Source organism: Leiobunum rupestre, chromosome 3 (genome assembly GCF_980474605.1).
Source record: "Leiobunum rupestre chromosome 3, qqLeiRupe1.1.hap1, whole genome shotgun sequence".
NCBI lineage: Eukaryota > Metazoa > Arthropoda > Arachnida > Opiliones > Sclerosomatidae > Leiobunum > Leiobunum rupestre.
Window position 1 is genome coordinate 61,909,971 of NC_143386.1, and position 12,742 is coordinate 61,922,712.

Genomic DNA, 12,742 nt, shown 5'->3' on the forward strand with positions numbered 1-12,742 from the left:
TAACGAATTGAAAGTTTGAAGAAAATATTAATTTAGTTTGTAAATGAAATCCTTTTATAGTACTCTGAAGGGCTCTTAATACGTTTTGAACTTCCAAAATAAATTAATGTACTAAGTTACGTTTAAAAGAACCTTTTGTAACAATTCCAATATGTAAATATAGGTAAAAGGATTGAAAAAATACTTAATTATCCACTCTAAAGTCCATTTTTCAGGTATTAGAAAGTATTTCATACAAACTAACTTCTAAGTTTGAAAAAAGAAATATGGATTTAGTTCGTAAATAAAATCCTTTTAAAGTACTTTGAAGGACTCTTTATACGTGTTGAACTTTTATAGTATTTTTCTATGTATTTATTACTATAAATATCCCAATATTAAATGGGGACCATGTATGCGTAACAATTTCAATATGTAAATATAGGTATAAAAATATGATAATCAAATTTAAAACTTACGTGCTAATAATATTAAAATGAAGTTTAAAAATATTTACATTCTACGTCATTTTAACAACGAATATTCCATGACGTCAAAACACTCAAATCCGTGTTTTAAATTCAAATTAACCGCGCCGCGAAAACCACGCCCCGGGTAATCCACGCACGCGCGCGTTATCTCTCTCCCAGTGAAATACTCGTGAGATAGGTTCAAGTGCCAAGCGTACTACAATGATATTAAAATGAAGTTTAAAAAATATTTCCATTCTACTTTAACAACGAATATTCCATGACATCAAAACACTCTTAAATTCCAATTAACCGCGTCCCTCGGGTAATCCGCGCACGCGCCGCCTAGGTTATCAATTTTTACATCATTTCAACTTATTCCGTACGATAAAACGCGATAAGATATACGTTCAAGTGTCTTTCGAGATAAGCGTAGATAAATAAACAAGTTGGCCTGAACATAATATGTTGATAAACGAAAAAACATATCGTCGCGAGAAATATTATAAATACATTGAATTTTTGACGATTTTACCCCCATTTCACCCTTAAATCCCGGATTTCGATCCCGAACCCAAACCCGAACCAGGGAGTGGCGTCTCGCCATCACTTTCCTTCTACTGTCATTATTTTACTAAATATAAACGTTTATAATTAGTGCGATAATAACCATTAAACGTTATTTTGACCAAAAACCAAATATTGACCATTTTACAAACGTTATTTTGCTACCTGGGCTTTGATACTGCATACGACATGAAAATAAATTATCAATAAGAACATTTTCATCTTCAAGTTTTCGTAACAGATTAATCAAAAATTCCACTGGATCCTGTTGGTCATATCCATGAAATTGTACATCAAGTATACCCCTGACAATAGAAGTTCCTAAAAGTGAAAAATCAGGATCTTCCCTCTAACGCAGCAATTGTTGCAATGCAACAATTGCTGGTCCTGGTGAAATAACCCTATCTCGAATGCTTCTGACCAATTCTGGAATTTGGAAAAAAGCTTGTAAAGTGGAGATAGCATAGCAGGAATTATCGTTATTCAAAAATCCTTTAATAACCAAAAGTGAATTATCTTTAGGAATATTAGCACTTACAGATTTAGGCACTCTAGCTTTGGAGGGACCAGCTTCATTGCTTACAACAGCTTCAATACCCAAATCCATTTCAATCCCAGTTTGTTCAAATGCCGTTACTGACACGGGTAAACTTGTTTTTTGCTGATCTTTTTAGATTAAAGGTTATTTCTGGTAAATCAGGCCTAAACTCATTTCTTAGGCGATTTTACTCAACTATTGCTTTACAATCAGGATATATTTTAGACGCATCAAAATCAAGCAAATGAAGGCCATCCAAAGATGTGACTCTCGAAAGAGCAACGTATGCCATCCCACTTTGAAAGACGCTTGGTCCTATATTTATCAAAGCACACTCCACACTCATACCTTGACACTTATGTATAGTAACCCCATAAGCCAAAACCACTGGAAATTGACTTCTTGAAACATAAAGGTTTGTCATAATTTCAAACTTACCACAATCTTCCATGTTGCTTACTAACTGCGACCATGGTCAACGGGGCCCGACCACGCTGCTTGGTGGTGCCGCCATGTGTCGACAGCCCAAGGGTCACACAAACTGATTGGTGGAGACCCGAACCGAGGCCGGCGCTTTCCAAAGGCAAACGTAACGCCAGCGGCTGCTTTCAATTATAGCCATTTAGATAGTACCATAAAGCCTTCTAGCGGCTATCGCAAGAAGCTCACGTAGATACTGGATTGCCGTCCGCAAACTCACTAAACCTCTACAAGACTGGAGGTAGACGACCTTAGCAGACGAAAATACAGTAGGTAAGCGAACTTCTTGCAGTGGCCGCTAAATGGTTCTATGCTAACCGAAATGGTTAACTGCGGAAAATTAAACTGATCTCAAAAGTGATCGCACTTTCATCGACGGCCATCGTGACGTCAAAGGCACCGGTACGCTCCGCTCGTCGGCTGGTTATAATAAGGTTTGAAGTTTATGCTGCCATATACACCAATTCTAATTTAAATATTTGGAGATAAAAAAAATTCACCAATGGAAGCATGAACGATCTGAGGGATGTGATATCAAAGATATTATTTATTTATTTAATAGACACACCTAGAGAAAATTAAGGAAACTTGTTTGCTGTCAGAGTTAATTTATTTATTTAATAGACACCTCTAACGAAAATTTAGGAAACTTGTTTGCTGTCAACTATTTTAAAGTTCTTATGTTAATTTCAAGAGAAAATAGCTGTCAAGTACGTGATTAAAGGGGCCCAAAACTTTACATGTACGAATGTAGTCTAAACGCTTTTATTAACTCTTCATGTACCAGCTATACCTAACACTTCGTAATTTCTGACAAATTACTTACATGGCCAAAGCTGAGAGATTCACGCATGCGCAATGAGTTAAAAAAATGTACTAGCAATTTTTTTTAATGCGTCTCAGCTTTTGGGCCCCTTTAAGGTATTTAAAAAGATAGTTTAAACCTATTTAAAAAAAAACTTTAGAAGCCACGTGACTACCGAATAGATATTTTGAAGTAATTATAGACAAAAAAATGTCAATTAGTAGCACACCGACACGGAAAAGGAGTCAATGGTATTCAATTTCAGGGTAGTTGATCATGATACTATTTAATTACTGGAAAAAACTTCATACGGGAAGGGGGGGGGGCACAAATTTCTTGCAATTGAAACCCATTCAAATATTTTGTCCCTCTTTAGATTCAAACGCACAACTTTACGACGAGATGGGACGGAAATTCTAACGCCTATAACCACTACACCACACTTTACCACGCCAAGATTTTACTTCTATATTGTTATAATATGCATGCTCACTTTATATTTCGGACTATTTACTTTAGTTCTAAGTTACTAAGTACATACTGCAACACTAACAAGGAGACGACCCGAGGTGTTACACACCGATTTTGTTCAAACTCGGGGGAATGGTAGACCTTCATGTAACTTGAAAAATCGTAAAGGGAATCTATTCAATGGGCAACGGTTTTGCCATGGCAACGAAAAATGTTTTTGACAACATAAAATGGAAATTTTCCCATTAAAAATAACATGGGATTTAGACCGATTCCAAGGGTCCCCCATGTGAGAAATTTAAAAAAATTTTAAAAATTTTAAAATACCAAAATATTAAAAAAATTGTTAAACATTGACGAAGAAAATCAAAATTGATCACATTTTGATCAATTTGAACCAAATGGGTGAAAATGAACCGATATGGCTTAAATAGGAAAAATTTCCATTTTATATTGTCGAAATCATTTTTCGATGCCATGGCAAAACCGTTGCCCATTGTATAAATTCCCTTTAGGATTTTTCAAGTTACATGAAGGTCTACCAATCCCCCGAGTTTGAACAAAATCGGTGTGTAACACCTCGGGTCGTCTCCTTGTAAGTAGGGGAGAAACAACTGATTCCAAACGTGTGAGAGGTTTATTCAAGCACACAAAAAAAAGAGTAATGAAAAACACAAAAATAGCAGACGACCCTTTCACTTCGAAGGGCCGAATATAAATCAAAAACAAAATATAACAAGGCTGCCATATGTGAAGCATAATCGCTTTCCCATAAACCACATAGTCCCCCTGCTTCACATATTCAGTCAGTCACATAATCAGTCAACACTTGTAACCTTTCTTTCGGAAAGGCTTTGGTGAATATATCTGCCAGGTTGGCTTTTGAGTTGACATACACGATTGTAAATAAACCTTCGGCCACTTGTTCCCGTAAATATTTCACACGTAGATCTAAATATTTTGTACGCGCATTGTCAACTTTATTCTTCATGTACTGTATAGCAGCTTGGTTATCTATTTTCATCTGTATCTCTCCGGATAAGGAGGAAGGGAAAACCGTTCTACATTCGTTAAGAATACGCTTTATGTAGAGGAGTTCTTTGGTTGTTTCTACAGACGCTATTAACTCAGTGCAGTGAGGGATTGTTTCTTTGATTTCCAAGCTATAGGTGTTTTTCCACACATGAATAGATGTCGACTTCCTGGTTTCGGGGTCTGAAGCCCATGAGGCGTCACTATAGGCAATGAGTTGTGGGTTTTCAGTGTACTCCATGAATAATGATTTCTAATTCGTCGTGATGATATAATTCCACAAGTGCAGTAAATGATTCCAGGTGTCGAGGTTATAGTTATTGTTATATTTCGCGAGGACGTTCACAGCATATAATGTATCTGGGCGAGTATGACGTGCTATATATAGTAGCCGCCCGATCATACTTCGAAAAGGTACTTGTGGTTCTTTCCTTTCTTCTTCTTCTTGGTTAGATCCCGTGATCACCGTTCGAAATTTTAGAGGTTCGTAGGTCATCTTGTAGGGAATGCCATCAAACTGTTTCTCTAAATGGTCAATATATCTCGTTTGTGACATTCGGAGTCCTAGCTTGTTCGGTTATTTGTATGTCAATTCCCAAGAACGTTTTTACTCTTCCTAGGTCTTGGATGTCAAACTTTCCTTGTAGCAGAGCCAGGATTTTGGTCATCACTTGCTGATCTCGATTTAAAATCAGGATATCATCTACATATACCGGAATGATACAATCCCATTGGAAACGATATACGCCTTGACATGATCTTAGTTCTTGAAATCCCATCATTTTCAGTTCTTCATCAAGTTTATTATGCCAACAACGTCCTGATTGATGAAGCCGCCGTAGAGGCTTTTATGTATTTCCCATACCTTGTTGTCAGTCGTTTCGTACCCTCTTAGTATTTCCATGTAGCTTTTCTGGTCTAAAACGACATACAAATAGGCACTTTTGATGTCTATGTGTTTATTTGACCACTTCAGGATAACAACAAGTACAAACAGAAATAAACGGACTAATAATAAATCGACCACTGGTGAGTATATTTCTTCATAGTCTGTTCCTTGCTGTGTAATGCGAAATATATTAGTTATATGAATTTAGCTGTATATTAAAATAATTCAATAGCAGGTAATTTAACTTAATTCAAATTCATTCAAAATTAACTTAATTCAAATTTAGACAAAACACCCAATTTAAACTTTAACAAATTTAAAAACATTTCTTTGGAAATACTCGCTGGTAGAGTATTAGGCCTACAGTATTGTTAGTTTGCATCCAGGAATTTCCCGATGAGGGGAAGGGCCCGTCCCTTCATCGCGGGTTTTCTATAGTTTCCGTTTCTTTCGTTTCCTGCGATGGGTTTAGCCAGTAGTCCTGTCGCTTTCAATTATCCCCCCCCTTTACTCTTAACTCCGAAGTGTCCAAACGGGTGAGAGGTTGATAGGCGCAGTTGTATAGGGAGTTAAAAAGTGTAATTTTCCATTCCGTTATTGTACATGTTAAAATGTTTGTGGCCCGGGGTTTTCCCCAACACGAGAAACACGGGCGCGAGTCGTAGATACTTGGGAAAGTTTTTGAAACGTTTTGTGCGCGAAGGACGTCACGAGGTCCGAGGGAAGGTGATAAAAAGACCTGGCTCCCGCCAAAAAAAGGACAGACTCAGAGAGATATCGACATAGCGAGATATGGGATAGTTCGTGACCACCATTCTCCAAGTGAACGAGAAAAGTTTTATTTATACACGTTAGTTTCGGCACCGAAAAGGGTTAACGCGGTAAAAGGACGAAGTGATAATGTCGCAGTGAATTCGCTTTCCACGCGCCACGGTCTCCGTATCAACGAGTGTACGCGTACGACCCACGTTTTTGATGTTCAACGCAGCCACGTGTGGACGAACACCGAGATCAGATGGACCTATTGATAAAATCCTAAGTATCGTTTCAAACTTCGCCAATACGGCAACCGTAAATGTGCCCTAAACGCACCTTGTGGTGCTTAACTTCGTGTTGGCCCTTCAGGCTAATTAATTTCTTTATTGCGCAAAAGTTTTAGAATGCACTGGCCAGAATGCAAGATTGTATTATTTTTATTTTTAAGTTAGCTTCTCTGTTTTGTTTAGGATTAATTTTAAGTTAGCTTAACAGTATGTTGGTTAGGATTCAGTTGTTTAATTCATAATAATAAATAATTTAGTGTCTTTAGTAATCTCTAATCCGTTTGGTTATTTCTTACACCCTTTGAATAAAACCCCTAGACAACTTAATGATAATTTATTCTAAACAAACCCCTAGACACCTTATTAATATTTTCAGGACCCTCGCTAACCCCATCATAGAAGTTACGCGAGTACCCGGGCAAATTAATTTAATTGTAGCGGTAATTAACTATTTCCCTTAATATTTTTAACGTTACAGCTGTTGATCATAACCTCGTGCGACCAATCGTGCCCTATAGCGAACAATCTGTCCATTCTCGTTCCTTTTTCGGACATATACCCATCTATTACCGAGTATTTTCACTTTGTCTGGTCTATGAACTGGCGTGAAGACGTTTCTTACTTGTAGTGTCTGCACTTCGTCATCCATGGCTTTCTTCCATTGCACTGAGTCATTAGCACTCATGGCTTCTTCGTATGTTGTGGGATCATCTACATTGGCGAAGCATGTTTCCATATCCCTCAGGAAAACCAAATCTGGATCTGTGCCGATATCGTCGGATCGCTGTTGCGGTGTTAAATCACAAATTCCCGAGTATGTGTTTTTCGTAGAGTAGTCAATTAGCTCTGGGTCAATATCGATCTCATTTTCTCTGCAATATTCTAAAAGCTCTCGTCTACTTCGGAAACATCGCTTCATATCTCCATGTCTATAGTAGATGTCATATCTTCCGGCTGTGTCTCCAGTCGTTCTCTGTCTAGCTGTACGTCGCCATTCCTTCTCTTCTGTCGCTGTTGGTCTACCAGGTGTGATGTGATCAATCACTTCATCTTCACTAGTCTCTTCTTGGCTGGCTGGGTGTTCCGGATGTGGTGAAGGAGAATGTCCTCTTGGCGGTGTTGGTGAAGCTGGCGCTGTAATCCTTTTCCTGGATCTCGACTTGACCCCGTGTATTTCTTCTTCACCATCTGAAAATCAGCGTTGCCAGACGTACGATAATTATCGCACAGTGCGATAATTTAATCAAAATTTTAAGGGCGTACTATAATTTTCATGGCGTACGATATCGTACCATTATTTCGATAATTCTGCCTCAACGTACTATAATGTACGATAATCTTTAGAATTTTTTAAAAACCTACGAACGATTTTTATTTTATTATTAATTTATATAACTTTTCTACTTAAAAATGAATGATATACATTTTCTGTACGCGTAGTCCAGAGTGTGAGTTTATTACTCCTAGCTATTACCTCAACATTTAAAACATTTTTAAACATATTAAGTTCAGTTAATAATGATAATAGACATTTTGTTTATTTCCCTGAAATAAAACTCCTGTAGTGCATTAAAAAATCATCTAAATTCAACGCATTTATGTATGAATTAAAATTTATCGCCAAAAAGAAATGTACGATAATTATCAGGAAAATCGATAATTTTTTGGCCTAGATACGATAATTTCAGATTTTCGATCTGGCAACGCTGCTGAAAATCGTACATTATCTTCTGAACGGTTGTCGTCATCAGTCTTGAGGTCTTCCGCTCCTTGCCCAGTATGGGTCTCGTTGAACTTGACATTATCGCTTTCAATAATCTTGTCAGTGTTTGGATCCCAGATGCGATACCCACGTGTTGAGGTGGCGTATCCGATTAGTATGCCTTTCTTGGCTGTATCCGCAAATTTATTAACACGGGTCTGTTTCGGTACAAAATAATGCGCTTGGCTTCCTATCCTCTTACAATGTTTAACAGTAGGTGTATACCCATAGCGTTTTCCGAATGGGGTTTTGTTCTGCAACTTCTTTTGCGGTAACCGATTCTTGATGTACTTGAAAGTTTTCAACAATTACAATAATTTAATTACATTTACAATAATCTAATTACATTTAATATTTATTTAAACACTCCTACTGATACGGATTGGATTCGAACATCCAAATGACACCCATTTAACAATTTTCGCCCTTTCTAGACCCGAATACACCACATTACGACGAAATTTAACGCCTATAACCACTACACCACAATTTACCACGCTAAACGCTCATTTTTATATCACGTATTTTTTTACTAAAAGTCCAAGGCTTAAGAATATCGATCTTATGCACCGCATATGGATGTCATTTTATTTTATTTTTCATGGACTAAAGTCAGTAAAAGAGGCTAACACAACAAGGTTAAAATTTCTGACCAAAACGCTACCGCCATCTGGTGAGACCTATTTATATTTATCTGGAAATATTCAATATTTTTAGAAAATTAATTATAAATTTTCTATTTAAATTTAATAGAAATTATATAGCAAAGGCACTCAATGAAACTATAATCGCAGTTCCTTTAAAAGTTTTACCACTATACAACAACCCTTTTTACCTGTAACCGCGTGGAAAAATTACTATAGTGAGTACCTATATATAACCAGGCGACGACTCGCCTGGTTATAATAAAATTAAAAGCAAAATTAATCAATTATTTTAATTTAAAATGCGGTCGTGGTCAGGAATCTACCCTGGGACATATTTTTACAGGCGGATTGTTTACCGTTGAGACATTGCCTTTCATATCGCTAGAATGAAAATCAAAGAAATCACAGGAAAACTCTTACAAGGAGAGGTATTTTTTGGCTTGCCAACTTGTTTGATAAAGTTTTTTTAAGCTAAAATATTATTTCACTAAAAAATGGTCGCCCAAACCCTCCCAGTCGGTAAGACCTCGGGTATAAAAGAAGTCGGGAAACATGACGAAGCCGCATTTCATCAGCTGTGGTCGCCTAATAGTTTTCATTTTGACTATTTTATTGTTCAAAAGTGATCGCGGAAATATGTCTTCTATTATTGTAATTCTCGTAGCGTCGAGTTTCGTCATGGTCAATGCCGTAGCTGTTCAATTCAATGATTGTGGTAAGTTGCTGTGGTTGTAAATCATTTGTTGTGGGTTAAGACAGGGCAGTTAATACATTAATTTGTTCGTAGGTAACGGAAGTATGTTGAATCTGGTCGTGACTCCTTGTAATAGCGTACCTTGCGTCTTCGAACATGGCTCCACCATCCAGATCCAAGCTGTCATCCGTGCTCGTAAGTTCGATCAATTTCTTTGGACAACTTGACTACACCTGATTCTTATGTTGTTCGTTTTCTCGCAGCTTTCGGTGCTAGTTCGGCGACCACCTCTATTACTGGCAACTTGCGTGGTCGCGAGATGGTATTCCCCAAGGACAACGAGGACATCTGCTTGGGCAAGATCAAACCCGCCTGTCCCGTCAAGCCAGGAAATATCTACACCTATGCCTCCACCTTCCACATCCACAAGATGATCCCCGCCGTAAGTTCTTCTAATCGGTTTCAAGTTAAACGAAATAATTTATCTTCGTCGCTTAATCACGAGATTTTTTGGGTATCTTGTAGCAACTGATGGAAGTCACCTACAAGGGCGTGAACGAAGACGGAAAGAATCTAGCTTGCGCTCGTCTCAAGGTCCGCATCACGAAGGCATAAAGAAATGAATGCTGTAAATATTTTTATCATGTATTGTATATGTATGTACAATAAAACTGTCATTTTACCACTTTCATATTTGAGTTTCACTCGGCAAACCAAGTTATTGGTAGTTTTCACTAAAGGTGTTAACGGCAGCACAGATTCGGCCACTGGGGCGTAGAGCCTCCGTTTGAAACTAAAAATGAACGGAAGCTAAATAATCCTTAATAAGTTTCTTATGGAATTACTTTTAAATAGGTTGCGCGAGTGTGGGTATTCAATTTGACATCAAGCCTTATAACCAATTATTGATTACAAACTAGTCTTGCTTTAATTCAAACCCACATTGAGAAAGGGCAGTTACGTTAGTCAATAAAATATTGCTCCATAAGATTTTCTTTAGAATCACTTAAACTACCGTTAATTACTTGTAAAGAATTTTCTAATACTTAATAAGTGTTGAAATTATTACTAATCGAAATAATAACCTATAGCTTAAGAACGGCATAATTTATTGGTATTAAAGCTTTAAAGGAATCTGTATTACTTGTAATTTCATTCGCTTTGCTACAATTAGTGTATTTAAATTTAAATTAAAGTTTTAAAATTATTTTAAGAAATTAATTTTAAACGTTGGTAAAACGTTAACAACAGATGTCGGTATTACTAATAATAATTAATCGTTGTTGGGCTAGCCTCCCTTAAGGCCACCTGTGGAAAGGCATTAAAAGTCGGTCGTTAACTTGGTGCTAAGGTGGTGCCTCATCTTTTCGCTAAGCCTATGTTACTTTCGTAAGTACTGCAATGAAACTTTAAACTGTTGTTTTAAGTGTGGTTAGTCGTGTGGTTAGAAACGTATCTTCAGTACTTATCACCCTTGTAGTAACGGATTCAAATACCCGGGGCGTCAAATTTGTTAGGACTTAATTTATATGATTGAATAGGGTAGCCACCCCCCCCCCCCCCCCGACAGGATAAAATAAATCTTACTATTAATTATTTATTATCTTTATAATTTAAGAGCTTGATTGCACGTGACTACAATATTTTATTTCAAATTTATCCCAAGCCAAAAATATTCCGACCGGCAAATATATTTGTGCAAATACAGGGTGTGTCAATTTGCTCGATCAGGGCTTTTTTCTCAAAAAAATATTTTTCCTAGTGTTTAGAATTTTTTAGAGCATATTGGTTAGGTATTATAAATTGCAGTGAAATTAAACGAATATTCGCGGTTTTGGAAAATTAATTTTCTCACCGGTAGGTGTCACACAAGGTTCGTAAAAATGCTTGCTGCACTCTAATGTTGGCTCACGCGGACGCGCCGGTTTTGGGGGGAAAACCTTTGGGGCGGGAAGAAGTGGCGTGCCTCCAGCTTTCGACGTCACAAATTCCAGAGATAAAAGATACAAGTAAGTAAAGGTTTTAATTAAATTATTATAATATTGGAGTTTTCTACAATGTCTAAGTGCACCATCAGTAGTTGTAACAGTAAAAGAAAGTGGAAGAGTAGGCTGTGATATTTTAAAATACCAGCCGCAATGAATAATCAGTGCGCTAAAACTAAGGAACTATCAACATTACGGAGGCTGAAGTGGTTTGAGAATATTAATCGTGAGGATGTTAATGAGCACACAGCAAAACTAATTACAGTTGTTTGTAGATTACATTTTATTTCTGGTAAGTTTAGGCTTTTCTCAGCTGCTAAACCTTGGTTTTTAATACAAATTAAATTACAGGAAAACCTGCCAAATTGTTGAATGATTCAAATCCTGACTGGGTACCAACTTTGCAATTGGATGATAGGAACGAAAAGGTTATTTTCAGAGGAGTTTCTACAGGAAATATTAGAATGAAACGGCGTTTACTCCTTGATATGAACAGCCCACCCAATAGGCAGCCCAAATCTCCAAACTGCTCAGAGGAGCATTGGTAGTGGGTAATAAAGAAAATGCTGAAGAAAATAGTGAGCCTATAATAAACCATGGAACTTCGGTTATGGATTGTGGAACTTGCATCTCGATATAATGCCACTATGAATCACTTGGCTCCGATTGTATATATCTACTCCAGCTACGTATAACTCTACTCTATTACTGTATAGTTCAGTTTCAACCAAAGACAGCTCAACATCAACTGCCGATGGTTCAGTGTCAACCAAGGATAGCTCAACGTCAACCTCTAATGTGTCGGTGTCAATTACTACAAATACTGATCCCTACAATTATACGCGCACTGTGAAATGTCAAACTGATCTGTCGGCGTGTGGTATAGTTGCTCTAGAGAAAGATAATTTGTGTTTGCGAGAAGAATTGTACGCTCTTAGACCAAAAGCACTGCAATTTGAATTCAAGGAGAAGACTTTTGAAGAAAATGACGAAATGGTAAAATTTTACACTGGTTTGTAATGGTTTACAATTCTAATGAATTTATTCAAATTGGTTTGCACAAGTGTATCCTTTTCATATCGCAACTCTTGGACTCAGTTTCAAGAATTTATGATTTTTCTAACGCGCTTACGATTGAATTTACCTTCTGAAGATTTAGGGTACCATTTTAAAATTTCTGAATCAACGACAAGTAGAATATTTGATAAGTGGCTTGAGGCCATGTATAAACGCCTATATAATGTTGTTTACTGGCCTGAACGGGAAAATCTTTATAAAACAATGCCACCAGAGGTTTTCATAGATAGGCCAACGTCACTCCTTCCTAGAGCCATAACGTGCTCACAGTACAAACACCACAATACTCAAGGTTCTGTTAGT

General features: G+C 37.2%; 1 protein-coding gene across 1 annotated transcript; it reads left to right on the forward strand.

The window, feature by feature from the left end:
- The first annotated feature begins 9,319 nt into the window (after window positions 1-9,319).
- On the forward strand, window positions 9,320-10,000 carry LOC149953931 (mite group 2 allergen-like Ixo r 2). The gene is made up of 4 exons (XM_090169850.1): window positions 9,320-9,398; window positions 9,471-9,572; window positions 9,641-9,819; window positions 9,903-10,000. Exons 1-4 carry the CDS (start codon window positions 9,320-9,322, stop codon window positions 9,990-9,992), a joined length of 450 nt encoding a protein of 149 aa, XP_090025976.1. The 3' UTR covers window positions 9,993-10,000.
- Window positions 10,001-12,742: the final 2,742 nt, after the last annotated feature.